This window comes from Molothrus aeneus, chromosome 5, assembly GCF_037042795.1.
Source record: "Molothrus aeneus isolate 106 chromosome 5, BPBGC_Maene_1.0, whole genome shotgun sequence".
NCBI lineage: Eukaryota > Metazoa > Chordata > Aves > Passeriformes > Icteridae > Molothrus > Molothrus aeneus.
In genome coordinates this window covers 68,295,463-68,321,799 of record NC_089650.1, presented here as the reverse complement: position 1 = coordinate 68,321,799, position 26,337 = coordinate 68,295,463, and the positions used below count along the sequence as shown (strand labels likewise).

The 26,337-nt window shown below is 43.8% G+C and overlaps 1 protein-coding gene across 2 annotated transcripts in view; it reads left to right on the top strand.

Annotated features, from left to right (window-relative positions):
• Positions 1 to 25,831, top strand: part of CHCHD3 (coiled-coil-helix-coiled-coil-helix domain containing 3) — a 144,839-nt gene extending 119,008 nt beyond the window's left edge. For both annotated transcript variants that reach the window (XM_066550117.1, XM_066550116.1), the window contains 2 exons: positions 19,961 to 20,096; positions 25,137 to 25,831. In XM_066550117.1, the coding sequence (XP_066406214.1) occupies positions 19,961 to 20,096; positions 25,137 to 25,163 (163 nt within the window). In that variant the 3' untranslated portion in view covers positions 25,164 to 25,831. The remainder of the gene's footprint in view (positions 1 to 19,960; positions 20,097 to 25,136) is intronic.
• The last annotated feature ends 506 nt before the right edge of the window (positions 25,832 to 26,337 follow it).

Below are 26,337 nucleotides of genomic sequence, written 5' to 3'. Positions count from 1 at the left end.
TGTCTGGGGATGATGTTCCCAAGTTCCTCCTGACATCCCTTAGAGAGGTGTGAGCTGTTTGTAAGTGATGCTGGAAATTAGAGAATTAAACACCATAGCTCGGCTCAGCCACCCAGCCTTTCTTAGCAACAGAGGTACCCAAAGGTCTCATTCCTCCTTCTGCTCTTGCCCCTCTTCACACACAGCTGTGCTGCCCCCAGGAGAGGTTTGTGAAGTGCTTCAAGCAGAGGTGTGTGATCTCAAACACATTTCACTCCACAAGCCAGGTGGAGGTGCAGCTTTCCAGCATGGCAGTGATGCTGTCACCCCTGTTAGCTTGAAACCAGCCCAGATTCTGAGTGCACAGAGCTGCTGCAGCTGGGAAGAGACTTCAATAAATCTTTCCAGCCTCTTGTTTTTCCTGCACATCCCCAACCCAGTTCCTTTTGAATCAACTCTTTTCTTTGCTCAGTTCTTTCACTCAGGGCTTGGATTCACCTGAGGGCTGCAGGAGCAGAGCTCACTCAAGAAATCTCTTGGACCTTCTGCTGCTTTGTACAAGAGATTGTGCTTTGACCTTTAAAAATCACCCAGTCCCAGTTTAAAGAGTGGATTTTGGTGGGCTGAGGGCTACAGGAGCAGACCTCACTCAAGAATCCTCTTGGACCGTCTGCTGCTTTGTACAAGAGCTTGTGCTTTGACCCAGGGACCTTAAAAATCACCCAGTTCCACTTTAGAGAGGGGATTTTGGTGGGCTGGGGGCTACAGGAGCAGAACTGACTCAAAAAATCTCTCAGAATTTCTCCTCCTTTGTACAAGAGATTGTTCTTTAATCTAAGAGCCTAAAAATCACCCAGTTCCTGTTTAGAGAAGGGATTTTGGTGGGCTGAAGGCTACAGGAGCAGAGCTGACTCAAGAATTCTCTTGGACTTTGTTTTGAACAAGAGGTTGTGCTTTGACCCAGGGACCTTACAAATCACCCAATTCCAGTTGAAAGAGGGATTTTGGTGGGCTGGGGGCTACAGGAGCAGAGCTCACTCAAGAATTCTCTTGGACTTTCTGCTGCATTGTACAAGAGCTTGTGCTTTGACCCTTAAAAGTCACCTATTTCCAGTTTACAGAGTGGATTTTGGTGGGCTGGGGGCTGCAGGAGCAGAGCTGCCTCAAAAAATCTCTTGGACTTTCTGCTCCTTTGTACAAGAGATTGTTCTTTATTTCAAGAGCCTTAAAAATCACCCAGTCCCAGTTGAAATAGGGATTTTGGTGGGCTGAGGGTGGCAGGAGCAGAGCTCACTCAAGAATTCTCTTGGACTTTCTTTTGTACGCGAGATTTTGCTTTGACCCAGGGACCTTAAAATCATCCAGTTCCACTTTAGAGAGGGGATTTTGGTGGGCTGGGGGCTACAGGAGCAGAGCTGAAGCTACAGGAGCAGAGCTCACTCAAGAATTCTCTTGGACTTTCTGCTCCTTTGTACAAGAGGTTGTGCTTTGACCTTTAAAAATCACCCAGTCCCAGTTTAGAGAGGGCATTTTGGTGGGCAGCAGCTCCCCTCTCAGTTGCTCTGCACCTCTAAACAAATCAGAGAATCCTTTGCCCTTCTCCAGTGATCCTTTGGACTCTCAGAATTCCCCGAAGGCACTTTGCAGTTTGTTTATGTGTGATTGTCGCTTCAGCCATGACAAGTTTGGGTTTCCCTGCAGCCACTCAGGTATTTAACTTTGTTTCTTTGATCACTGCAGTCCATTAGGAGCAAGGGCTGGATAAAACATGAATTGTGCATTTGGAGCTGGAACAAAGGGGAACCTGGTGGAATATTTGTGTGTTTGTCTTTCTCAGAGAATCTGGGCATGGGGATGTGTTTTCATCACATCTCTGAGCTCTGATGTGAAATTTCAACGTGCTTGTTTGGTCAGGAGGCAGGATTGAAGCTCTGACAGTGTGCTTGAGAGTTACATTAACTTTTAAAATCCATTATTCAAAATTTAGCACATTAATAAAGAGGGCAAGTCAGTTCTTTCCATCTTTGGCATAATCTTTTTTTTCCCCCTTTCTAGAAATCATGGATACATTCATTAAATCTCCCCTCAGGCTATCCCCAGCTTTTCCCACAGTGAGATCCTTTACTCTCTGTAATGGAGAAAGCAATCTTAAAATTAATGTTTCTAAAGCACCAAGTCAGGAGTAGGATTTTTTATTAAGTTTTCTATGAATTAATATGTAAAATAAAAAAATTTTTGGGAGGGGGGATAGGTAGAACACGATAATTATTGTAAGATGTTGTTGTGGGGGGATAACTGAGTAGGATGGAGTGGGATAACTGTGTAGGGTATTGTGGGATAACTCTGTGAGAAAGCAATCTTAAAATGAAGAAAGCAATCTTAAAATTAATGTTTGTAAAGCACCAAGTCAGGAGTAGGATTTTTTTAAATTTTATATGAATTAATATGTAAAATAAAAGATTTTTTGGGAGGGGGGACAGGTAGAACAGGATAGTTATTGTGGGATATTGTTGTGGGGGGATAACTGTGTAGGATATTGTGGGATAACTCTGTGAGAAAGCAATCTTAAAATAAAGAAAGCAATCTTAAAATGAAGAAAGCACTCTTAAAATTACTGTCTGTAAAACACCAAGTCAGGAGTAGGATTTTTTAAAAATTTTTCTACGAATTAATAGAATTTATTTTAAATTAACTGTGTAGGATGGAGTGGGATAACTGTATAGGATATGGTGAGATAGCTCTGTGAGAAAGCAATCTAAAAATTAAAAAAGCAATCTTAAAATGAAGAAAGCAATCTGAAAATTAATGTTTGTAAAGCACCAAGTCAGGAGTAGGAATTTTTTTTTAATTTTTTATGAATTAATATGTAAAATAAAAGATTTTTTGGGAGGGGGGACAGGTAGAACAGGATAATTATTGTGGGATGTTGTTGTGGGGGGATAACTGTGTAGGATATTGTGGGATAACTCTGTGAGAAAGCAATCTTAAAATGGAGAAAGCAATCTTAAAATGAAGAAAGCAATCTTAAAATTACTGTCTGTAAGACACCAAGTCAGGAGTAGGATTTTTTTAAATTTTCTATGAATTAATAGAATTTATTTTAAATTAACTGTGTAGGATGGAGTGGGATAACTGTATAGGATATGGTGAGATAGCTCTGTGAGAAAGCAATCTAAAAATTAAAAAAGCAATCTTAAAATTAAGAAAGCAATCTTAATGTTTGTAAAGCACCAAGTCAGGAGTAGGAATTTTTTTTTAAATTTTCTATGATGTAATATGTAAAATAAAAGATTTTTTGGGAGAGGGGACAGGTAGAAGAGGATAATTATTGTAGGATATTGTTGTGGGGGATAACTGTGTAGGATGGAGTGGGATAACTGTGTAGGGTATTATGGGATAACTCTGTGAGAAAGCAATCTTAAAATGAAGAAAGCAATCTTAAAATTACTGTCTGTAAGACACCAAGTCAGGAGTAGGATTTTTTTTTAAATTTTCTATGAATTAATAGAATTTATTTTAAATTAACTGTGTAGGATGGAGTGGGATAACTGTATAGGATATGGTGAGATAGCTCTGTGAGAAAGCAATCTAAAAATTAAAAAAGCAATCTTAAAATGAAGAAAGCAATCTTAAAATTAATGTTTGTAAAGCACCAAGTCAGGAGTAGGAATTTTTTTTTAATTTTTTATGAATTAATATGTAAAATAAAAGATTTTTTGGGAGGGGGGACAGGTAGAACAAGATAATTATTGTAGGATATTGTTGTGGGGGATAACTGTGTAGGATGGAGTGGGATAAGTGTAGGGTATTGTGGGATAACCGTGTAGGATATTATGGGATAACTCAATAGGATGGAATGGGATAACTGTGTAGGGTATTGTGGGATAACCGTGTAGGATATTATGGGATAACTCAATAGGATGGAATGGGATAACTGTGTAGGGTATTCTGGGATAACTGTGTAGGATATTATGGGATAACTCAATAGGATGGAATGGTATAACTGTGTAGGGTATTGTGGGATAACTGTGTAGGATATTATGGGATAACTCAGTAGGATGGAATGGGGTAACTGTGTAGGGTATTCTGGGATAACTGTGTAGGATATTATGGGATAACTCAATAGGATGGAATGATATAACTGTGTAGGGTATTCTGGGATAACTCTGGGGGAAAATTTCTCTGTGGAAGGGGAATTGGAACTGGATGAACTTGATGATCTTTAAGAACTTTTCCAAGCTGAACCACTCTGTGATTTTATGGTCTGCAGGTCCTTTCCCTTTAGAAGGTCTTTTTCCTGTTCAGGGTGGATGTGTTGGAAAGAGAAATGTGTTCAACCACTGCTGCTTTTCTCCATTTTCTGCATTTTCTGCTTCTCCATTTTCAAGCATTTTCTGCTTACAGAGAAACACAAAGTCATTTGAAAGACTTCCCTGTGAAAGAAGCAAGTGAAACTCTGCCCTCACACCTTGGTGGTCTCCTAGAATTGGTTCTGATACTCCTTTGGAGATTTATTTATAAAAGTTTATTTATTTATAAATAAATGAATTATATTAGGAATATAATTTACACTGAGAATTGTACTGGGAATCAGCCCAGTGCTGGGGAAATTCCTGGATGCCCTCACTGGGACAATCCCTGCCCTGGCTGCAGGTTTGGGAGCTGCTCCTGAGTAATGAGCAGCTCCTCCTGGTGTGTTTGGCATTCCAGGGCACATCTGGCTGCCTCCTCCCTCCCCAGGTTTATTCCAAACAAGGAATAAAGCCTCTTGATTTAATACTTTATGCTTTGTTGGGATTTCCTCTGAACACCAGTCACAGATTTCCCAATTACAGCATTAAAGCTGGGAGGTTAAACCCCACAGCAGCTCCTTTTTATTATTAATTTGTTCTGTGTTTCCTAATCTTTTGTGGCTGAGATTTACAAATACCTTTTCTAAGGATGTTTTTAATGAGGCCAAGCCATCTGTAGGATCAAATCCTACAAATCTCACTTGGGAGCCTCCAGCACAGACCTGCCTTTGGGGAAGGGAGAATATTTCCCAGAGCTGCTGGTGGGATTTTTTTAAGGAGAATTCACCTGTTCCAGGGTACAGGGTGAAGAATGAATTACAAATTATCTCTGTTACCACATGACATGTGGTTCCCCTCTTTTATTTTAATCTCCTTTCCAGCAGTGCTGGAAAATCAGGGCCAAAAATACACCACAGCCATTCTGCTTGGAGTGCACCTGAGGGAAATCACTGTTTAAAGGCAAAGTGGGCAGTAAATATTTGGGGAAATAATCTCAAATCATGGTTGCAAAGAGCTGTCAGACACAGCAAATAAGGCTTGTAAAATGAGGATTATGGTTTCTTTAAAGTGGTTAAATCACAGGATCAGAGAATGGTTTGGGTGGGAAGGGACCTTAAATCCCATCCTGTCCAACCCCCATCCATGGCAGGGACACCTCCCACTGTCCCAGGGTGCTCCAATCCTTCCTTGGACATTGCAGGGATGCAGGGGCAGCCCCAGCTGCTCTGGCAATTCCAGCCCAGCCAGGAATTCCTCATTGCCAAGATCCCATCCCTGGCTGCCCTCTGGCACTGGGAGCCATTCCCTGGGTGCTGTCCCTGCAGGCCTTGGCCCCAGCCCCTCTGCAGCTCTCCTGGAGCCCCTGCAGGCCTGGAATGTGCTGGAAGCTCTCCCTGGAGCCTTCCCTTCTCCAGGGGAACATTCCCAGCTCTCCCAGCCTGACATTGGATCCATCTCCTCTCCAAGACATTCATGGACCCAGGGGCTTCACTTGGAATCTCAGCAAACCATGAAGGGTCTCCCTTCCCTTTTCCTCTCTTTTCTCTCCCCATTTTCCATAAAAATCCCTTGGGATGGATTCTGAGTGTCCCAAATCCCAGAATCCCAGAGCAGTTTGGGTGGGAAGGGACCTCCAAGCTCATTCCAGGGACACCTCCCCTATCCCAGGGTGCTCCAATCCTTCCTTGGGCACTGCCAGGGATGCAGGGGCAGCCCCAGCTGCTCTGGCAATCCCAGCCCAGCCAGGAATTCCTCATTGCCAAGATCCCATCCCTGGCTGCCCTCTGGCACTGGGAGCCATTCCCTGGGTGCTGTCCCTGCAGGCCTTGGCCCCAGTCCCTCTGCAGCTCTCCTGGAGCCCCTGCAGGCCCTGGAAAATACAAATTAACACAGATCAGGTCCCCCTTCTCCTCCTTCAGAGGGTATGGGTGCCACTGCAATAAGTTTATTAATTCTGTCAGATTTTCAGTTCACTACCTGAATATAAAACCCCTCAGTCCCACAGATTTGTGCTAAAAGAAATTCCTGAAATCCTGATAATTTCCCCTTCCAACTGCAGCTCCTTAAACACAACCCACGTTTTCCTGGGGTCTCTATTTTGTCTATTGTAGCACAATACACATTTTTCAAGGTGGAAGGGGAATAATTTCATCCTGCATGGAAAGAAATGAGAAAAGCAGTTATTCCTTTCAAACTTCCCTTGCCACTTAGCGTGGCTCCCACTTCCAAGGCATTTAGGAGCTCCATTAAGCCCCTGGGTTTGCTCCTGTGCATGCATTAGGAGCAGAGCTGGGGTAATATGGAACAGATTTGCTGTATCATGGACACATTTATGAAGATTGATAACAGCCAGGGCTCGGTGTTAACTTTTATTTTCAAACGGGCTGCAGGAGAAACTGCCTGGTATTGCTTTGAGGCTTTGATTTATGAAAAGGTTTGCTGCATGAAAAAGACATCCCATAAAGCAGCTCTGTTGGCAGGAGCATTATAAAGTAGGGTTGTGAGTAGAGCAAACAATAACTAACTGTAATTATGTTCATTATTGTCTCTATGAACTCCCTGTACCTTTTAGGGGGGGTTTCTGCACTTATTCCCTCCTCAGCTTTTAAGTGGACTCACCTTTCCCATGGAGTGGGATGAAGGTGAGAAAATCCTGCTGGTTTCTAGTGGCAGCACCCCCAGAGAGGCTTTTTTTGTTTGTATGGAATGAAAGAGGTCACTAAAATTATACCTGATTGCACAAATGATGCCAGGAGGAGGAGGAGGAGGAGGAAAGGCCTGTGGTAAAAAATGTTGTTTCTTTTACAATTCCCATCACGGATTCATTTTCCCCTAAATTATGACTGTTCTCTGAGGGTTATTTCAGACTGTTGCATTTAAGCCCCTTCAAAACAAACCCAAAAACCCCAATAAGATGGCAAAGATCACCAGGTTGCAGAACTATTTTCCTTCTCTCAAACCATCCTTTGTAACAGGATGAGCCTCAGGAGCAGCAAGATGAATTCTTCACTCAGCAGCAATTAGCAGAAAACTTTAGTGAGAGCAAATTGAAATCAAGGGGCACGACCTAACTGGGAGAAATGTGAGTGGTTAATCTAAAGTTTGTCAAACTTGAGCTGCTTTAACTTAAAAGCATCCCTTTGCCAAACCACCTGAAGACCTTGCAAAAAGAAATAGGAGCTTGAAAATTGTGCTGAGGTTATAAAACACAAGGATAACTTTTTTGGAGCAGAGTGAAGCTCTGTTAAATAAGCCAGTGTCTAATTAATGCTGCCAGCACAGGGAGGGGGTGAGGAGAGACCTTGGAAAGGTTTTTGTGAGCTGGCACTGAGCTTTGCATCAGGATCCTCTGCCTTGTCCTCAGACTGTTCTCCTGGTGCCCTCACAGATCCAGGGAATGGTTTGGGTTGGAGGGAACATTCCAGACCATCCAGTGCCATGGCAGGGACACCTCCCACTGTCCCAAGCTGCTCCAAGCCCCAATGTCCAGCCTGGCCTTGGACATTCCAGGGATCCAGGGGCAGCCCCAGCTGCTGTGAGGAGCTGGGAACACAAACCCTGAGAGGAGCCCCTGAGGGAGCTGGGGGTGCTCAGCCTGCAGCAAAGGAGACTCAGGGCTGCCCCCATCGCTCTCTGCAGCTCCTGAAAGGTGCTGTGGAATTTGCAGGCAACCCCGACAAGGGGAGAAATGAGAAACTTGACTCCATGTTTCAGAAGGCCGATTTATTTTTTTATGATATATATGAAATTAAAACAATTAATTAAAACTATACTACAAAAAGAGAGAGGAGACATCAGAAAGCTAGAAAGGAATGAATAATAAAATCTTGTGACTGACCAGAGTCAGACACAGCTGGACCTGTGATTGGTCATTAATTAAAAACAATTCACATCCTGAGTAATCAGTTCTCCAAATGACTTTCCAAAGTAGCAAAACCTGGAGAAGCTGAAGATTCCCAGCTTCTCAGGAGAAAAAATCCTGGCAAAAGGATTCTTCATAAAATATGTCAGTGACAAGGTGCCTGTGCTCAGCTGCCCTTGGGCTCTTTCTCCAGCAGCACTGACACAACCAGAGCGCACAGCCTCGAGCTGAGCCAAGGGAAATTCAGGCTGGAGAGCAGGAAAAAGCTTTTCCAGCAAGGGGGATCAAGTTCTGCAATGGCTGCCCGGGGAGGTGGTGCAGTCCCCAGCCCTGGGTGTGTTTGACAGCCTGGATGTGGCACTGGGTGCCAGGGGCTGGGCTGGACTCCATGGCCTTGAGGGTCTCTCCCAACCTGGTCATTCTGTGAGTCTGTGATTCCATAGGAATTAATAGATTTTTTTAGTTTGTTTGGGTTATTTCTCTTCTGTCCTCATTGCAATTAGTTCTTTGTTAGTTTGGCTCATCCTCCAGCTCTCACCAAGGTTTTCCTCCTGCAAGCTCCCAATTCCTTGGAGGTTCCTGACTTTGATGGAAGATGTGACCACTGAAGGTCACAGCCCAGTGGTGGCTCTTGAGTCAAGGCTTGGAGAGAAGGGTCCAGTCCCCAACCCTGCCGTGGGCATTTCCTGAGTCACATCCACACCTTGGAGAAGTCCTGGATGGAGTTAGAGCTGTGCTGGCTCTTCCACATCCTCAGTGCACTGCCAGGGGCCCGTTCCAGCCCTGAGCAGCTCCAGGCTCTTCCAAGATCCCATCCCTGGCTGCCCTCTGGCACTGGGAGCCATTCCCTGGGTGCTGTCCCTGCAGGCCTTGGCCCCAGTCCCTCTGCAGCTCTCCTGGAGCCCCTTCAGGCCTGGAATGTGCTGGAAGCTCTCCCTGGATCCCTCCCTTCTCCAGGGGAGCATTCCCAGCTCTCCCAGCCTGACATTGGATCCATCTCCTCGCCAAGACATTCATGGACCCAGGGGCTTCACTTGGAATCTCAGCAAACCATGAAGGGTCTCCCTTCCCTTTGCCTCTCCTTTCTCTCCCCATTTTCCATAAAAATCCCTCGGGATGGATTCTGAGTGTCCCAAATCCCAGAATCCCAGAGCAGTTTGGGTGGGAAGGGCCCTCCAAGCTCATTCCAGGGACACCTCCCCTATCCCAGGGTGCTCCAATCCTTCCTTGGGCACTGCAGGGATGCAGGGGCAGCCCCAGCTGCTCTGGCAATCCCAGCCCAGCCAGGAATTCCTCATTGCCAAGATCCCATCCCTGGCTGCCCTCTGGCACTGGGAGCCATTCCCTGGGTGCTGTCCCTGCAGGCCTTGGCCCCAGTCCCTCTGCAGCTCTCCTGGAGCCCCTTCAGGCCCTGGAATGTCCTGGAAGCTCTCCCTGGAGCCTTCCCTTCTCCAGGGGAGCACCCCCAGCTCTGCCAGGGGCTCCAGCCCTGGAGCATCTTTGTTGTCATGTCTTACAGCAGCCTGAGGGAAACACCCACCAACAAGCGGTGAAAAATTACTTGAAAACTTGAAAAATAATTTAAATAATGAGAATAATGAAAAAAAAAAAAGAGTGTTGTCATTTACAACTCACTCCTCCAGCTCTAATTCCTGACCTGGTCCTGGTATGGGGAACATTTTCTTTTCTTGGGTGCCACAAAGGATGTTGAGGGCATTCTGTTTTAATGTTTCTGTAACAGATTGTATATTTCTATTACAGTATGATTTTATTTTTATTAAAAATTACATTTATTATTTTATTATTAAAACAAATTTATTAATAATATTAGTATTATTAAAATAGTAACTTTAAACTATCATGCCTTACATAAAATAACTCCAACATCAACACTACTATACCAAGCAGTACTATTTTATTTTTATTATTTTATTATTTTAATAAAATAATAAAAATATATTATTTTATTATTAAAATATTTTATTTTATTATTATAAATAAATTTATTATTAACATTATAATTTTAAAAAATATTAGTTCTAAACTGTCATACCTTAAATAAAATATCACCACCTTTAAATACTACTATACCAAACAGTACTATTTTATTTTTATTATTAAAAAGAAATTTATCATTAACATTGTTATTATTTTTACATATTAACTGTAAAATATCATACCTTAAATAAAATAACTCTGTCATTAAACACTACTATACCAAACAGTACTTGTTTTTATTATTAAAAATAAATTTATTATTAAAATTATTATTATTAAAAAATAAAGATTAACTATGAACCACCATACCTTGAATAAAATAACTCAACCATCAAACACTACTATACCAAACTTGTTAAAACTCCAGTACAAACTAGAATCCAGAACAACAAAATAACATACCCCTATTAACATTACCAATGCATTTTTCTCCATTCCTTTAATACAAACCTCACTTTACTTTTACCTAAAAAAATATACAGTACACCTAAAACCAACCACCCCAAAAATAAAAACACAACCCCACCATCTACCATAAACTAATTCAAACTGCATTAATAAAAAGTAAAACTCCAAAACATCTACAATACATCAATAACATCATTGTGTAGAAAAACACAATAAAAGTATTTTAAAAAAAGAAAAAATCATCCAGGTTTCCTAAGGCTAAAATATATTCTCAGCACCCTCTCAGTGGGATTATTGCTCTTGGTTGGAGTTGATGACAACACCTACAATAAATACATCAATAACATCATTGTGTAGAGAAACACAACAAGAAAAGTATTTAAAAAAAGAAATCTTAAGACTAAGATATCTTAAGACTAAGATGTATTAGAGCAAGGTGCAGTGGCCACTGGTTCTCAGCACACTCTCAGTGGGATTATTTCTCTTTGTAGGAGTTGATGACATTTGATTGTTGAATCATTTGATTGATGAATTTGTTGTTGCAGCCCTGCTGATTCTGTTTTATGAAAAGAGTGGCTTGACCTCACACCAACCCAAGATTTGCAGAATCACACATGGCCTTTGTGGCTTAGCAGAGTGAATCCAAGCCTGTTTTCTTAAATAACTTCATGGCCAAATGAAAAATTGGCATTTATTTTGCTTTCTCTTAAGATTACAACCTTCAGTTCCCTCGAGTAATCGTCGCCCACGCGAGCGGCGAGGCTCGAAGTGTTTAACTGGTGATTGCTTTTTCTGGACGCTGCTTCTGCCCAAAATATCTTTGATTTTTGTGGTCACTTAACAGGGGTTTAGGGCCTTTTATAGCTGAAGAGAATAGTTAAATGTATATTGTTCTGGAGAGTAATATTTGGATAATAATGAGTTAGTGTCTTGTGGTGCTTTGTGTTGAGTGCTGTAGTTGACCTTTGCTAGAGAGGAAAAAAGTGCCTGCTTGTTAGAACATATTATTTAGCACCTTTAGAAAGGCAAAACTGGTTGATTTTGGGTGGTTTTTTTTTTAGTGTGAGACTCAGTGAAGGTTTTATCACCAGGGTTTGGGGATGATGGTGTGGTGTTAGGCCTTTACAAAGCCTGCAGTGAGTTGCAGCTCTTAGGAAATAAGTGGCAGTAATAAATCCACAATGTGCTTTGCTGTCCTGCATTTGGTTTATGCTGCTCATTTGGATCTGTCTGGATTTTTTTTTTTTGTGTGTCTGTGTGCTTTACACACACAGTGATGTAAAGTTACTGTGGAAAATTTAATGCAGGGACAGGGAGAACACTAAAATAGATCATTTAAGTGGATGAAGCTCTGTCTTTTTTGCCACCTTCGTAGAGAAGCAGGGTTCAAACTGTTGCAGAATTATTTTTTCCTTTAAAAATTAGGAATACCAAGGTTTAATCTATCCAAGTAATCCTGCAACTGGCATCAGCCACTTCTATGAGAAATAACAGCAAAACATCAGTTCAGTCTCCCAGAGCCTGGATCTGCCTTTCCACGAGCTGGGGCTGGAGCTGAGGAGAGCTTTGATTCCTTTGCTTCCCTAAACCTTCAGAAACCCCCTCCAAATTCCTTATTAGGAGTAAATAGTAAGAAACTCTAGCACATGGTGTTGTTTGCAGTGATGATCCTTGACTTGTGTTCTCCTGAACAGCCAAGTGGAATCTTGCCAGTCTTCATTAAATAATTCTTTTTCGGGTGAGTAAGGCTGAGCTCAAGTGATACCACATGCAAGCTCTAAAAATAGTCTGTGATCTGGGTTGACATGATGAGGTTTGGATGCAAATGTTGGATTGCTGATCATGAAATTGGAGGGGTTGGCTCCATCCCCTGAGCTGATGGGACTCTGGAGCTGGGAAGAGTTTGGATTTTGTCCTCAGCAGTGGTGGGACAGGCTTGGGAATGATCTGGGATCATTTTTTGGCTCTGAACTTCCCAAAATTAAGATCTGGGTTTGATCTGTGCAAGGCCAAGAAGTATTTCTCTATATATTTCTATTTATAACATTTAGGTACTACAAAATATTCCACAGATTTAAAACTGCTCCTCCTTGAGTTCCTTCTAATTAAAGCCTGCAGTTGCTAAATTCTCCTTCCTACTTTGTAGCAGCATCCATGCCCCTGTTAGAAGGAATTTGTATCATTGCCATGCATGTGATTGTTTATTTTAGTATCTGCTATTCACTAAAAACTGTCCCTTAAGCTAAAAAGAAAAGTGCATCCTAAATTTGGGTAATTCCAACAATCTGCTCCCTTTGCAGCTGCAGGAACCAGCTGTGGGAGAGGTACATTTGTGCATTAATAGTGGTGTGCTCTGGATTTGAAGAGGGTTTTTCTTCTATTTGAGGGTTTTTCTTCTATTTTTGGAGGGGAGGGGAATTTTATAAACAAATAGTGGTTTGGGATCATGCAAATCGGTTCATATCAGTTTAAATCAAAGTATTCAAACTCATTTTGTCTCTCAGGGCGGATGGGAATCCTGTCTTCATTTGTTAGCTTGCTTCTTGACATATTTGGAATTTAAGCAACCACAGCAGGTCAGATCAGAGTCTCCTGAGCTGGGAGTGGGTTTTTAGGGAATGCTGTAAAAATGAGGGAAGTGTTCAGTGGTACCATTTTGCCTTCAAACACGTGGTGGTGTGGGGCTTTCCTTTGGCACATCTTGCTTGTAATCTCCTGCTGGGCACCTCACACCTTCCTGTAGAATTCTTTTTGAACTTTTGAACTAAATGTGCTTTTGATAACCCCAGTATGCTCTGAGTCCCAGCTTTTCATTGGCTGTTCTTTGGGAAAGGTTTGGATTATTGAGTCCCAGCTTTTCATTGGCTGTTCTTTGGGAAAGGTTTGGATTATTTTTGCATTGTGAACCCACTGCTAGGGAACCTGTCTGTAATCCATTGATGATTTCATCCTGTAATTCATTGATAATTGAGATCCAGCTCTTGCAGTTGTCCTTCTCTGGGCTGAGGAGATCTGCTCCTCATGTGGTGTCCTGAGGGCCTGAAGGTTCTCCTTGGCAACCAGTTCATCCAACAAATTAGGATCCACAACCAGAATATTTCTTCCTGATCCTCATCCTGTTGTCTTCCTCTTCAGTCCTTGCCCGAAAAAGGCTTTAAGGATGTGCATAACTTTCCACGTGCAAATGTGAAATTGCTCAATCCTGGAATGGTTTGGGTTGGCTGGGACCTTAAAGCCCCTCCAGTTCCTTCCCTTTCCCTTTCCCTTTCCCTTTCCCTTTCCCTTTCCCTTTCCCTTTCCCTTTCCCTTTCCCTTTCCCTTTCCCTTTCCCTTTCCCTTTCCCTTTCCCTTTCCCTTTTCTTTCCCCTTGCCTCTTTCTCCTTTCCTTTTTCCTTTTCCTCTCCTTTCCTTTCTCCTTCCCTTCCCTGTTCCAAAGGCCAGAATGTTTGAAGTAGATCTTTATTTGCTTTTGACAAGGCTGGGTAAGAGATGAAATAAATGAGAGGGTGACAAACATTTGCCTGGGATTTTGGGGTGCAGGGGTTTTTGGAGAAAGGATATAAAATAACACAGGGAAGATTAACATTGGACTTGATTATGAGTAGCACAAAAGGTGGAGTAAGCTGCATTCCAACCTTTAAGTCATTTCTTTAGTATTCCTCTGTAGATTTTACATTCTCAATTGCAGAGCAGAAACCACTGTGGTTCCCTTGCAGCATTTCAGCAGAGATTCATTAGGAAAATTCTTTCTTTGACACCTTTTGGAGAAGTCACACTCAGCACCCGAGTGTAAATAAAAGCAAGAATCAACTCTGCAGTACTTGATCTTTTGCTGGCAGCACTTCCCACACAGTGATTGTGAGGGCTGTGTGTGGGCACAGCTTGATTAGGGACCAGCATTTGTAGATATTCAGCAATCAGATCTGTGTTTTTCCTTCCCAAGCACTGGGAGAAGAACTGAACCATTTGGTTTGTGCCTCACACGTTCCGTACCCTGCCTTCGAGTCATCACCTACTGCATGTGCAAAAACAAGCTTCAAAAATAGTTTAATAGAAAGAGTAAATTAATGGAAAAACTAAAAATAATGGTGCAGCAATGAGGACCTTCATTACCATATGCCCTTTTGTCTTTTTTTTCCCTGGGGTCTGTTTTACAATTATTTTCTGTGCTACAAACCCGTCCTGTGGATTCACTCAGCAGTGATGCTGCTGGGAGAGGCTTTTTGGGTGAGGTGATGTTAAAAAAAGAAGAATCCTTTCACCAGCACCTTTTTGGGTGGGGATAAAGAGCACAAGTGCCTTGCTGCTGTTTCAGATGTGTCCTCCACACTTCAGCTCTGTGCTGCCCTTCCCTCAGGTTCTCCTGAGCTGGGCTCACATTTCTCTTGCTGCCTTCATATGCAAAAATCTCTCCACTGTGGCCTTTCCTGTCCATCTGCTCAGCTAAATCCATCTCTGCTCAGGCGACCAACCTTTATTTTACTTTTTTTTTTCCCTCCTGTCCAAAAGAAATGGAATCTTGCCCTGACTGTGTCCGGTGAAAGCAGCGCTGCAGATTTTCCTGCCCCAAATTCACATCATCCCCTTTCATCCTGCTGCTGGCTTCCTCACCAGTGTTCTCCAGGAAAAATCACACATCTTCACTTTCCCAGCCCTGCCTGTCCCATTTCTGCTTCCCTGCTATTTCCAGTTCCCTACTGACTTCTCTCTGAAGCATCTGTGACTCTACCTTTACCCCCCACTCATCCCCATTTCAGTTTCAATCTCATTTCCAAAATTCCCAGAGCAGCTGGGGCTGCCCCTGCATCCCTGGAATGCCCAAGGCCAGGCTGGACACTGGGGCTGGAGCAGCCTGGGACAGTGGGAGGTGTCCCTGCCATGGCAGGGGTGGCACTGGATGGTCCTTAAGGTCCCTTCCAACCCAAACCATTCCATGATTCCATGAAACACCTTTTGCTCTTTCTCCGAAGGAATTTCTGCTGGACACAGACAATGTTAATTGATTAAATTCCCACAAATCCTTCTGAAACCACTCTTCATAAAGCACCTGAAAACAATTCAGCTGTTCCACACTTCATGGGCTGCCCACGGGTGTGGATTGCCTCTTGTTTCACCATTTGTTGTTCCTTATCCTTGTGTTTATTCTGAGAACAGTGAGAAAAGAAACACCTTCCTTTTTTTGTTGTTTATTTTGCATTCTGCCAGGCCTGGTCACAGCATGGCTCCTCTCCTCCATCAGTAGGACTAAATAAACCAGGTCAGAACATGTCTGCAGCACCCTCCTGTGCTGCTCCTCTGGGGCTCAGTGGGATCACCTTCATTTGTAGGGTTTTGTCTTCAAGTGAAGACTTCCCTGGACTTCCCCAGCACAGCCCCATGCTGGGAACCAGCCCCACTTTGTGGTTTGGATGTGCTGAGCTGCTCTGGGGAGGAGGCACAGCAAGATTTGATCTTAGAGAGCTGCAGGCTGGGCTGGGCTGGCCTGCTTGGACACAGAGCACCAGTGTGGTCTGTTTAATTCACTGCTTCAGAAGTAGCCAAGGGTTACACAAATAAAATCAGCTGCCTTTGATAGGTGTCAGCACTTTAATGAGGAATTAAATTAAGCCCTGGGTACTCCTGCCCATCTCATGGCACTATTTTTATCTCACGCTCTCCTTTTTTGTTGCTATTTTTTCCCCCCCATATTTTTTTATGACAATTGCTTGAAGTCCTGATCTGGGGGGGATTATGCCAGATACCTGCACAGCTGGAAACTCATCAGCCATTCAGATTCCTTCAGTGAGAGTGTCAGTTTTAGCACGAAGCTCGCAAAGCTCACCGTGGTGATTTCAAATTTCCTCTTTAGTAGACATTTTGTTTGAATGCCATGAAGGGGCTCCTCTCCCCAAGCCCCCAGGAGCACAATAAGCTATGCTCTTTGAGAGAGCCCAGATGAGTACAAAGTTCCCTTCATTAAATTTTCTTTTCATGCTTTAGCATAGAATATTTCTTTTTAAGACTCTCTCTCTCTCTCTCTCTCGTTTCCTTTTGTGTTTTCATCCTATTACCTTTATGAGGTTGTGATGCATCAGCTCTCTGGAAATGGTGGGTGCACAGCTCCCTCAGAGGTTTATTCCAGCACTGAAAGATTATTCTGGCATGGGAGGTGCTTCGGGAGCAGCTGGAGAAGGGAAAGCAGATCAAGGAATTGCAAACTTAATAAAACCACGCTGTTCCTCACATGCCATGTGGCTGCTGCTCATCTTGACTTGTGCTGAGAAAAGCACAAGCTTGGAGATTTTGGGTGTGTTGGTTCTGTTAAGGAGTTCTGCAGTTGCACTGAGCTGGAGATCTGTCAGCATTCCCTGCCATTCCTGCTGCACTCCCATGGTTTGTGGTTTTCCTTCAGTTTAGTTGTGAAATCCCTGAGCAATTAATTAATTAATTAATTAATTAATTAAATGTGGTGTAGGACACAATCTTGTTTATTTTACAGGGGCAGGTCGTGATAGGATAAGGGGCAAGAGATTGAAACTGCAGGAGGGAGGATTTAGATGGGATATTGGGAGGTAGTTCCTGGCTGGGAAGGCACTGAGGCCTTGGGATGGATTTCCCAGAGAAGCTGTGGCTGCCCCTGGATCCCTGGGGTGTCCGGGGTTGGACAATGGGGCTTGGAGCAGCCTGGGACAGTGGGAGGTGTCCCTGCCCAAGGCAGGGGTGGCACTGGATGGGCTTTCAGGTCCCTTCCAACCCAACTCATTCTGTGATACTCTGGTGACACTTTTCCTGCTGCATATCCCAGAATACAGATCTCTCTCAGGGCATGGGATAGTTCAGCACCTCCTGCTCTGAGATCTCCTGGCCCTGCCTGGCACCAGACCAGGTTGCTTTATCCACTCAGGCATTTAAAACCTCCACATTTTCCCAATAGATTCCACATAATTGCTGACTTTGCACTATTGACCTTTTCTTATGAGCTTTTCTCTCAGTCAAACCCCCCAGACCCTAAAGTACTTCTGTAAAATGACCTTTATTCATGGGACCACTGAATGATTTGGGTTGGAAGGGACCTTAAAGCCCATCCAAATCCATCCTCTGCCATGGCAGGGACACCCTCCACTATCCCAGGGTGCTCCAAGCCTGGCCTTGGACACTGCCAGGGATCCAGGGGCAGCCACAGCTGCTCTGGCAATTCCACCCCAGCCAGGAATTCCTTCCCAATATCCCATTTAAGTATTAAATGATGTAATCATAGCAGCTTCAGGATGTTCTCTGTTAGGGAGATATTGCATTCCCCTTTGGAGGAATTTCCTTGCTGTTTTTTCTGACCATCCATCTATGAGTGAGTCCAGAAATCAATGGGAAACCCTTCAGAGGGGTTCCCATAATGCACAATGGAACCTCCTTTCCCAACAGGAGATCCTGCAGCCTGTGGTTTATGGCCCTCTAATGCCAGGCAGTAATTTCATTTAGTGCTTTCCCAAAAGTGCCAACAGAGCATTAGGGGAGTGGAACAAGCACAGCTGATCAATACACAGACAGTGCTCACCTTCAGATTAATCCAGGAAATGGACCTGGCTGGCTTGGAGGAAGTGGCTTTGTTCTCACAAGGACAGAGCTGAGAGCAAGTTTACAAAAATCCCCCCTGAATGGGGGTAAAAAGTCAGAGTGTGAAAACAAATCACTGAGGGGCAGGAGATGATGTGGCTCACAGGGCTCCCATATGGTTGGCAATGTACAGAATCCTTTGGAACATTCAAATAAGGAATTTTGGTCACTGATGGTGTGACTCTGGGGAAAACCCCACAATTTAAAAGCTCTTTATCATGGCTTAGAGAGTTCCCCCATTGAAATGGCTTTATTTACATTGAAAGAATTTATGCAGCCGTGCTAGAGCAGCCATTCCTTTCTCTCTTCACCTGTGTATAAGAATTCATTTTAAAATCACTTGTGAATAAAGGCACAGCAAGGTTTACTGTGGGTATTTTTAGTTAATTCAGGCTCTCTTGTATTGATTTATCAATTCACACCAGGAGTTTGGGCATTTTAATGGAGCTCTGGTTTAGCTGGACCTAAATCATCACTGCTGGGAGATGTCTACAGAGAACATCCCTGCTGTTTCTGTGTTCCCTGTCCCAATGCAGACCTTGCCATCCTCCCTCCATGTGCAGCAGTTTGTGGTTGCACATTTTGATGCCTGACATGCCTTTGAAGCACGTGCTGATCTCAGCACAGGGGGGATTAAGGGAAAATCCTCCCCTGTAAGAGTCTGCAGAAGTTTGAACTTGGAGATCATAAAGTGTGGAAGCACCTGGGACTGCATTTAAATTCTGGTTTAGATTTCACAGATTCAGATAATGAATGAAAGGAGGAAGAGATGTTTTATATAGGTACATGCTGTAAAATCAAGGTGACTTAACAGTCTCTGTATTTTAGCACCACGTCTTCAGTGATTGTCAAGAAATCAATTCCCCGGAGGAGCAGCGTTTGTGCTTCGTGTTTCATTCCCCTGATGGAGGAAATCTGCCTTGGCCAGTCAGCAAAATGAGAATCAGAATCACAGAGTGGGTTGGGTTGGGAGGGATCTTGAGGATCACCCAGTTCCAACTCCATTTCCATGGGCAGGAACAGCTTCAACTATCCCAGGGTGTTCCAAGCCCTGTCCAACCCAGCCTTGGACACTTCCAGGGATGGGGGTGATGCCTTGAGAAGGCTGAGCTAGAGCAGAGGCTGGGCAGAGTCACAGAATAAAGCAGGGATTCATTCCAAGGATCTCCTCCATGGATGCACCTTGGGCAGCACCAGAACCCAGCCAGGGCTGCACCCAAGATGAACCAAAATGGCCCCAAAATGCACCAGCGCTCCCGGGGTCTCTCCCTGGGATCAGTTCTGCTCCATTTGCATCTTGCAGTTCATTGTCCCATTCCAGCTTCAGCCCCTGCAGTCCCACCCTGCTTGTTTTTCTCTCTCCAGCCCACGGGGTTTGTGCTCCTGGGCTGAGATTTGGGTCATTTGTCCTTGGTGCCCAGCTGGAGCAGGAATTGTTTTGTCTCCCTGCTCTGTGCACACAGCTCACCATCCCAGAATGTGAAGCTCAGAACTACACACTAAAGCAGCACAGAATGTGAAAAATATAAAAGCCAAACCCTGAGGCAACAGGGCAGCCCTGAGCAGTCAGTGCCTGAACCTCACCACCCTCACAGGGATGAATTCTTTCCTCTGGAAGTGTCCAAGGCCAGGTTGGACAGGGCTTGGAGCACCCTGGAAGGTGTCCCTGACCAGGGCAGGGGGTTGAACTGGATGTGCTTTGTACCTTCCCACCCAAACTGATTCAATAATAATAAGAATAACAATAATAATAATAAAATAATGCAAGTTTTTTTGTCTCTCCTGAGATGTTTTTAGAAGGAAACCCTGAAGCTGTTGTCTGTTCCCACAGGAGATACGAGTCCCATCCCATCTGTGGGGAGCTGCAGGATAAAATCCTCCAGTGCTACCGGGAACATGCCCAGGAGACCCTGAGCTGCTCTGCCCTGGCCAGCCAGTACCTGCACTGTGTCAATCATGCCAAACAGGTGAGCTGGGCCTATTCTCACTGAAAAATGATGGAATGATGAGCAGAGGCATTTCTAATTAGTCCTTCCTCTGTGCCTAAGCATTTCCCAGTGTGTGCATTCCCAGAGCTCTGTGGAGACCACTCAGAGTTGATTTAAATGCTCAGGTTTCCATCTCTTCCCCTGGGAAGATGTTGTTTAGTGTAGCAGCTCTTGCTGTTGGCAGATGTTTCCTGTTATCTACAGTTTTAGCAGTAAAACAAGGGGATTAAAATACCTGGTAGTCTTTGCCATAAATTTGAGAAACTCATGGATGCCTCAAACTACATCAGTGACCACTTGGAATTCTTGATTTCTTCTGTCTTGTGTTATGCAAGACTCTAAAATTGCCCTTTACCTGCTCTTGCCCTCCTCTCCTCCAGTTTTGTAGGGTATGGATGCCACTGCCAATTAAAATCTTTATGCTTTATTAGTGCAGCATGGAGGAAAATGACAGTAATACACAAATCATTAAATTAAAAGGAGCTACAATTTCTCAGTTTTACTCTTTTATTCATCAGCTTGCATCTTTCAAATGCAGAAATGCATGCATTGACCTCAATTGTGTTCTTAAACAAACCAGGAAATGTGCTCACAGCCCACATGCAGGATGTGTAAAATGTGCTTCAATCAGTCTGTTGATCTTTATTTCTGCCCAAATCTGTGAGTTAATATTTGAGCATGTGAGCACACCCATCTTTTTGTGATAGCAGAGACCTGGTGAGTACAGCTGGTGTTTGATCATGGTAATCACCTTGCCTGGGCTTAACTCTGCCTGGGCACAAAATCCCTGAGACTTTGCCTCTGATCCTTCTCCGTGACCTTTTGCTTTCAAATGCTGCAGCCTCGAGCTGGTATTCCCAAAGATCTGCTGGAATTAACACTCCTCGTTGTGCCTCAGTCACTGAGAGCTCCCTGTCCCTTCCAATTCACTTATTTTAATATATCCTTTATTGGTATTTGTTGTGCCATCCCTGGACGTATCCAAGGCCAGCTTGGAGCACCCTGGGATGGTGGGAGGTGTCCCTGCCATGGCTGGGGTGGCTCTGGGTGGGCTTTAAGGTCCCTTCCCACCCAAACCCTTCTGTGAATTCCATGATTTCTCCTGCTGCTCATTTTGGAATGCACCAACATGAGAATCACAGAATCATTAAGAATCTTTAGCCCATCCAGTCCTGCACAGCCAAGGCCACCACTGATCCTGTCCCCAAGTGCCACAACCACATGGCTTTGAAATCCCCCCAGGAATGGGGACTCCAGCCCTGCCCTGGCTGCACAAGCCTTTGAGTGAAGAAATCTTCCACAATATCCAACCTCAGCCTCCCCTGGTGCAGCTTGAGGCTGTTTCCTCTTGTTCTGTCACTTGTAGCCCTGTTTTGGTTTGTTCTCTAGTGGATTTCCCCATGGCCCTGCAGCATCTGCAGCACTAATTTACTGCATGTATATTTTTTTTAATTATTTGTTTAAAGTAACCAGAAAAAAAATGGATTAATTACTTAGACATGTTTAAGCTCTAAGTCGACTTTGTATCTGATAGGAATTTCTTTGGAAGACTCTGATGAGGATGAATTAATTCATGTTCAGAAGGTGCAGGAAAAGCAAATTGCATAAATAAGAGCATTAGGTTTTTGAACCCTTTTAAACACCTTTTTTTTTTGTTGAAGATCTTTATCCAAGCCTGTCAAGTAGTTAAAAGTGTTTCCTAAATGTTTCTTATTCTGTTTCACTCATGCTTCAAGATGAGAATTCAGAGAGGCTTCTCTCATGATAACAGAGAAGGAGAAGCCTTTTATGATGGAAATATTTGCAAGCAGGAGCAATTGTTTTTCATAATGAGCTCCAGCCCATCCTCCACGTGCTGCAGCTGTAATTGTAATTATTTTTACTCACTGTTTGCCCACATGTCCAGACAGTTCCTTTGAAATAATTCTTAAACGCCGCTATAAAATCACTTCAAAATTACCTTCTCTGTGTGCCTGGTTGGGAGCCAGAGGAGGGGGATAAATGGCAGATTCAGAAATGAAAAAGTTAACTGACACTGGCTACAAGAAACAAAGGAAGAAGAAAATTTGCTAGAGGGAATAGAGCAAGATATTGAAAAGCAAATAAGTGAACTAATCCGATTTCCTGGCGGTGAGTCTGGGCACTTGTGCTCGGGCTGAGCACACTCTGTGCTTTTCATAAATTGAATTTATTGACTCCTCTTTCTTCCCTATCTTGCTTATAATTATCTCCCCCTCTCTTCTGTGTGCTCCTTATTTCTCATGCTGTCTGTAATCTCATGTCTCTATCTGTCCTTTTCTCCCCTCTTTAGAAAAGCCCAGAGAGTTGTTAATTCAGAGGGGTTTGACACATTGGTGTATCTTGCCTTGAAATCTCTTCCCAAAGTCATGAGAAGCTGGGGAGATAAATTAAACTCTGTTATTAATGTTTGCATGTTATTATAATGATAATGCCAGTAATGGAGAGGAAAACTTAACCTAATGGAGCCATTAAGGGGAAGATATTTGGATTGTGTCTGGCATTTATTTATGCTGAAGTAACTCCAGCCAGACCATCCATGGCTTTTTAATCCTTTCTCCTGGTTTTCCAGCCATGGATATGGACTTTTAACTGTTAAAATACACATTTTAGGGGTGTTTTTCTCAATTTTCCCCCTCCTGGGTTACAAGAAGTTCTGATTCTTACATAAAAACACAACTAGGTTTAAGAAATCTGTGCAATAATTTCCTGTTAAACCATTGAATTCCAGAAGGATCCAGGCCTCTGCAGGCAGGTGAGGTTTAAGAGTACTTAAAATAACAACACCAGCAGCTGCTGGTGCCTGGCAGCCTGGCTACAGAATGTTATCCTTTAGCCTTGGATAAAGTGTAAATAATAGTGTAACCACTATTTTCATTTGTTGGATCAAGTGGGTCCTTAATTATGCATCCTAAATAGAATAAAACCAGGATTTTAGCCTCATCTTCCAGTATTTTGATACCAATTTCCAGTCTAAGAGAAAAATAGATGGAATTTGTGGATCTGGAAACACTGAATTGAAATGAAGCAAAAAGACCTCATCATTTAGCACTGCCCTCATTGAAGGAAGTTTATTGTGGACCAGCTTCCCTCCATGGGGTTATGTAAAAAAAAATAATAAATTAAATGCACTAATTTTAAAAGGCAAGCAAAAAAATGCATTAATTTAAAAAGGGACCAGCTTCCTTCCATGGGCTTAAGTTAAGGGAAAAAAAAAAGGAAATATTTTAAATGCATTAATTTAAAAAGACAAGAAAAACACTAAAAACCCCAAAATGTAGATAAAGCCAAAGCAAAGCTTGGAACACCCCTGTTTGTCTGAAGGTGAAATTTTGTGGGCAGAAATCTGGATGTGATGAACAAATATCTGCATTTTCTGTCCTTTGGACACTAAACAAAAGTAGACCAATTTTTCTCAGATCCCTTGGGAATTTCCTCTGTTAACTTGTGCAGTGTTAAATCAACATAAAGTTAATATTCAGCTCAGAGATGGCTTGGAGTGAGTCTGTAACTCCTGTGCAAAAAGGAATTTTCCAGGTAGAGCTTTCCAGAAGTCTCCATGGGGGTGCCATGGATTGGAGGTTTTGGTAACAGATGAAACTTCCCCAGATTTTTGTTTGCAGATGCACCCAAGGAGCTCAAAAATGACTCCTTTTATTCCTCCAGCCTCTTTTTCTCCTCTTTGGATGCTGGTGGAAGATTTTGTGGGCACAAGGACAGGCACCACCTCTTTGTGTGGATGCCTTGGAGAATTTTAAGGTCAGAATTGTTAAGGTTGGAAAATACCTCCAGGATCATGGAATCCAAGCATTCCCAGCACTGCCAAGGCCACCACTGACCATGTCCCCAAGTGCCACATCCACATTTTAAAGGGCTTTAAATCCCTCCAGGAAGGGGGACTCCACCCCTGCTCCCTGGGCAGCTGGGCCAGGCTGGACAATCCTTTTGGGAAAGACATTTTTCACAAAATCCAGTCTGAGTGCAGCTCTTAACCCTTGCAGGAGCTGGGTGGAATAGCACAGTTTACTGGACTTTTTAGGAATAATATGAGAATTTGGTTGAAGCCAAACCTGACTTGGTTTTAATTCCCTTTGTTGTTAATTTTCCCTAATTTCCATGACTGTGACAATGCAGTCCAGACTTCCAGGGTGTGTAGTGTTGCTCAGACACTCGAATCAGCTGTTTGGAGGATTTCAAGGTTTCAATTTGGGCTTGTTCCTGACATAAAGCCTCAGAATTATCAAATCTCTTCTTGCCATTTCTTGCAAGGAGAGACTCATAATTAGTCCTTACTCATTTGATGGGTTTTGTGGCAAGAAAAAGGGTTTGGGTTGGAAGGGGCCTTAAAGATCATCTCATTCCAAACCCTGCCATGGGCAGGGACACCTCCCACTATCCCAGGGTGCTCCAAGCCCTGTGCAACCTGGCCTGGAACATTTCCAGGGACAGGAAACCTGGTCTATTGAAAATAATTAAATTATTTTTAAGGTCCTTTCCAAGCCAAACCATTCCATGCTCTGTGGTTCTGTAATGAAGCCCACACTGAGTGCAACATGTTCAGACTGTTGGGGTTTGATTCTGACTCAGCACCCAGGAAGGAGCCAGGTGAGGGATACTCAGTGTTGGATGTTTCCAGGATATTTTTCCTCAAGAGTTTAATTGCTGGGAATGGGATTTTTCTTACTCTAAGGTCAGGTGTTTTAATTTCCTTTAATAGCCACAGCACTAAAGCCATGATAGCATGAGGGGAGATGAAAATGGATCATTAGTGAGACACTTCAGGCCTCCAAACCACTGCCTTGTTGAGTGCTCAAACTGCTTCACTCTGCTTCTGGGACTTGTCTCTGGCATGATGTGTTTATCAACAATGTTTTTGCTCTGCATTTTTACTTTAAAAAATGAAGTTTCTAGGGGGGAATTGTAGCCAAACTTCAGAATAACTTGGAGTTACTGAAATGTGTTTCTCCCTGTCTCTCCCCTCCCCTCTGATGGTTTTTGCAGCAGAGAATGCTTGGGAGAGGAGGATAAAGGCATTGTCCGAATCAAGCACAAGACCATCAACTAATTTCAGCAGAAGAGCTTTTTTTTTTTTCCTCCCCAAGAACGACCCAGCAGCCCATTTGCAGGGCAGCCCAATAAAGAGAAGAAGTGGAAGAGCCATTTGAAGGGCAGCATGCTCAGGGCTCAATCAGCAGGAGCGCTCGGGAAGCCTGGCCTGGATCTCCTTCCATCAGAGCTCGCCCGTCCGAGGCCGTATCAAAGCCCACTTATTGCTGATTGAAGGCAGAGAAAGAAAAGAGCCTTTCTCTGACCTCAGAGAGGGGAAATATCCTTCAAATGCTGCTATTTCACTGGAGGATCTCCTCAGAAACATCTCTCTGTCCGAGGCAGGGGTGTAACCCTTGCAGCGCCGGGAGGGACGCGGCCGTTCCTCGGAGCAGCCCCTGGTCCCGCTGTCAGAGTTCTCCTCACAGTGCAGAATTGCAAATTGTGCTTTAACTTATTTCCCAAATGGCCTGGCTTGATGAAGTCTCTCTCTGCAGGCCTTCTGCTGGAATGATGTTTGTGACCCAACACTTTGGGTGCTCCATGGCCTTTGTTCCCATGGGATGGTTCTGTTGTGCTCCTCGCTCGTATCAAGTGCTGACGAGAATGCCTCGCTCTGTACCAACAATAAATCTATTTTATGCACAAGATTGATGCTGCAGTCTGTCTCCCTTCCCACTCCTCGGGGGTGGATGGTGTTCCCTCTGCTGTGTCAATCACGCTTTCCCAGCAGATGTTGTTGCTGAAGCTTTTCAAGCACAGACTTTCATGCACAACCAGCCCTGGTGTCAGGAAGGGGGCTTGGATTGAGCTGTTTTCCATCACAGCCACCTAAAAGGATCCCACGTGATGGGAGTGTTGTGATTTATCCAGCAGCACTTCCCTCCTTGGGAGATGCTTGTGAATGGAGCAGCACAAGCTCTCGTTGCCTGAGAGGGTGTGGGTTCCCCATCCCTGGGAGTGGCCCAGGCCAGGCTGGATGGGGCTTGGAGCAACCTGGGGTAGTGGAAGGTGTCCCTGCCATGGTAGGGGGTTGGAATGACAGGGTCTTAAAGTCCCTTCCCACCCAAACCATTCTGGGATTCTGTGAAAGGCCAGAAACCCCCTCCAATACCTCCAAACCAGCTTTGTGCAAGCACCCGGTTTCCTTTAGTTC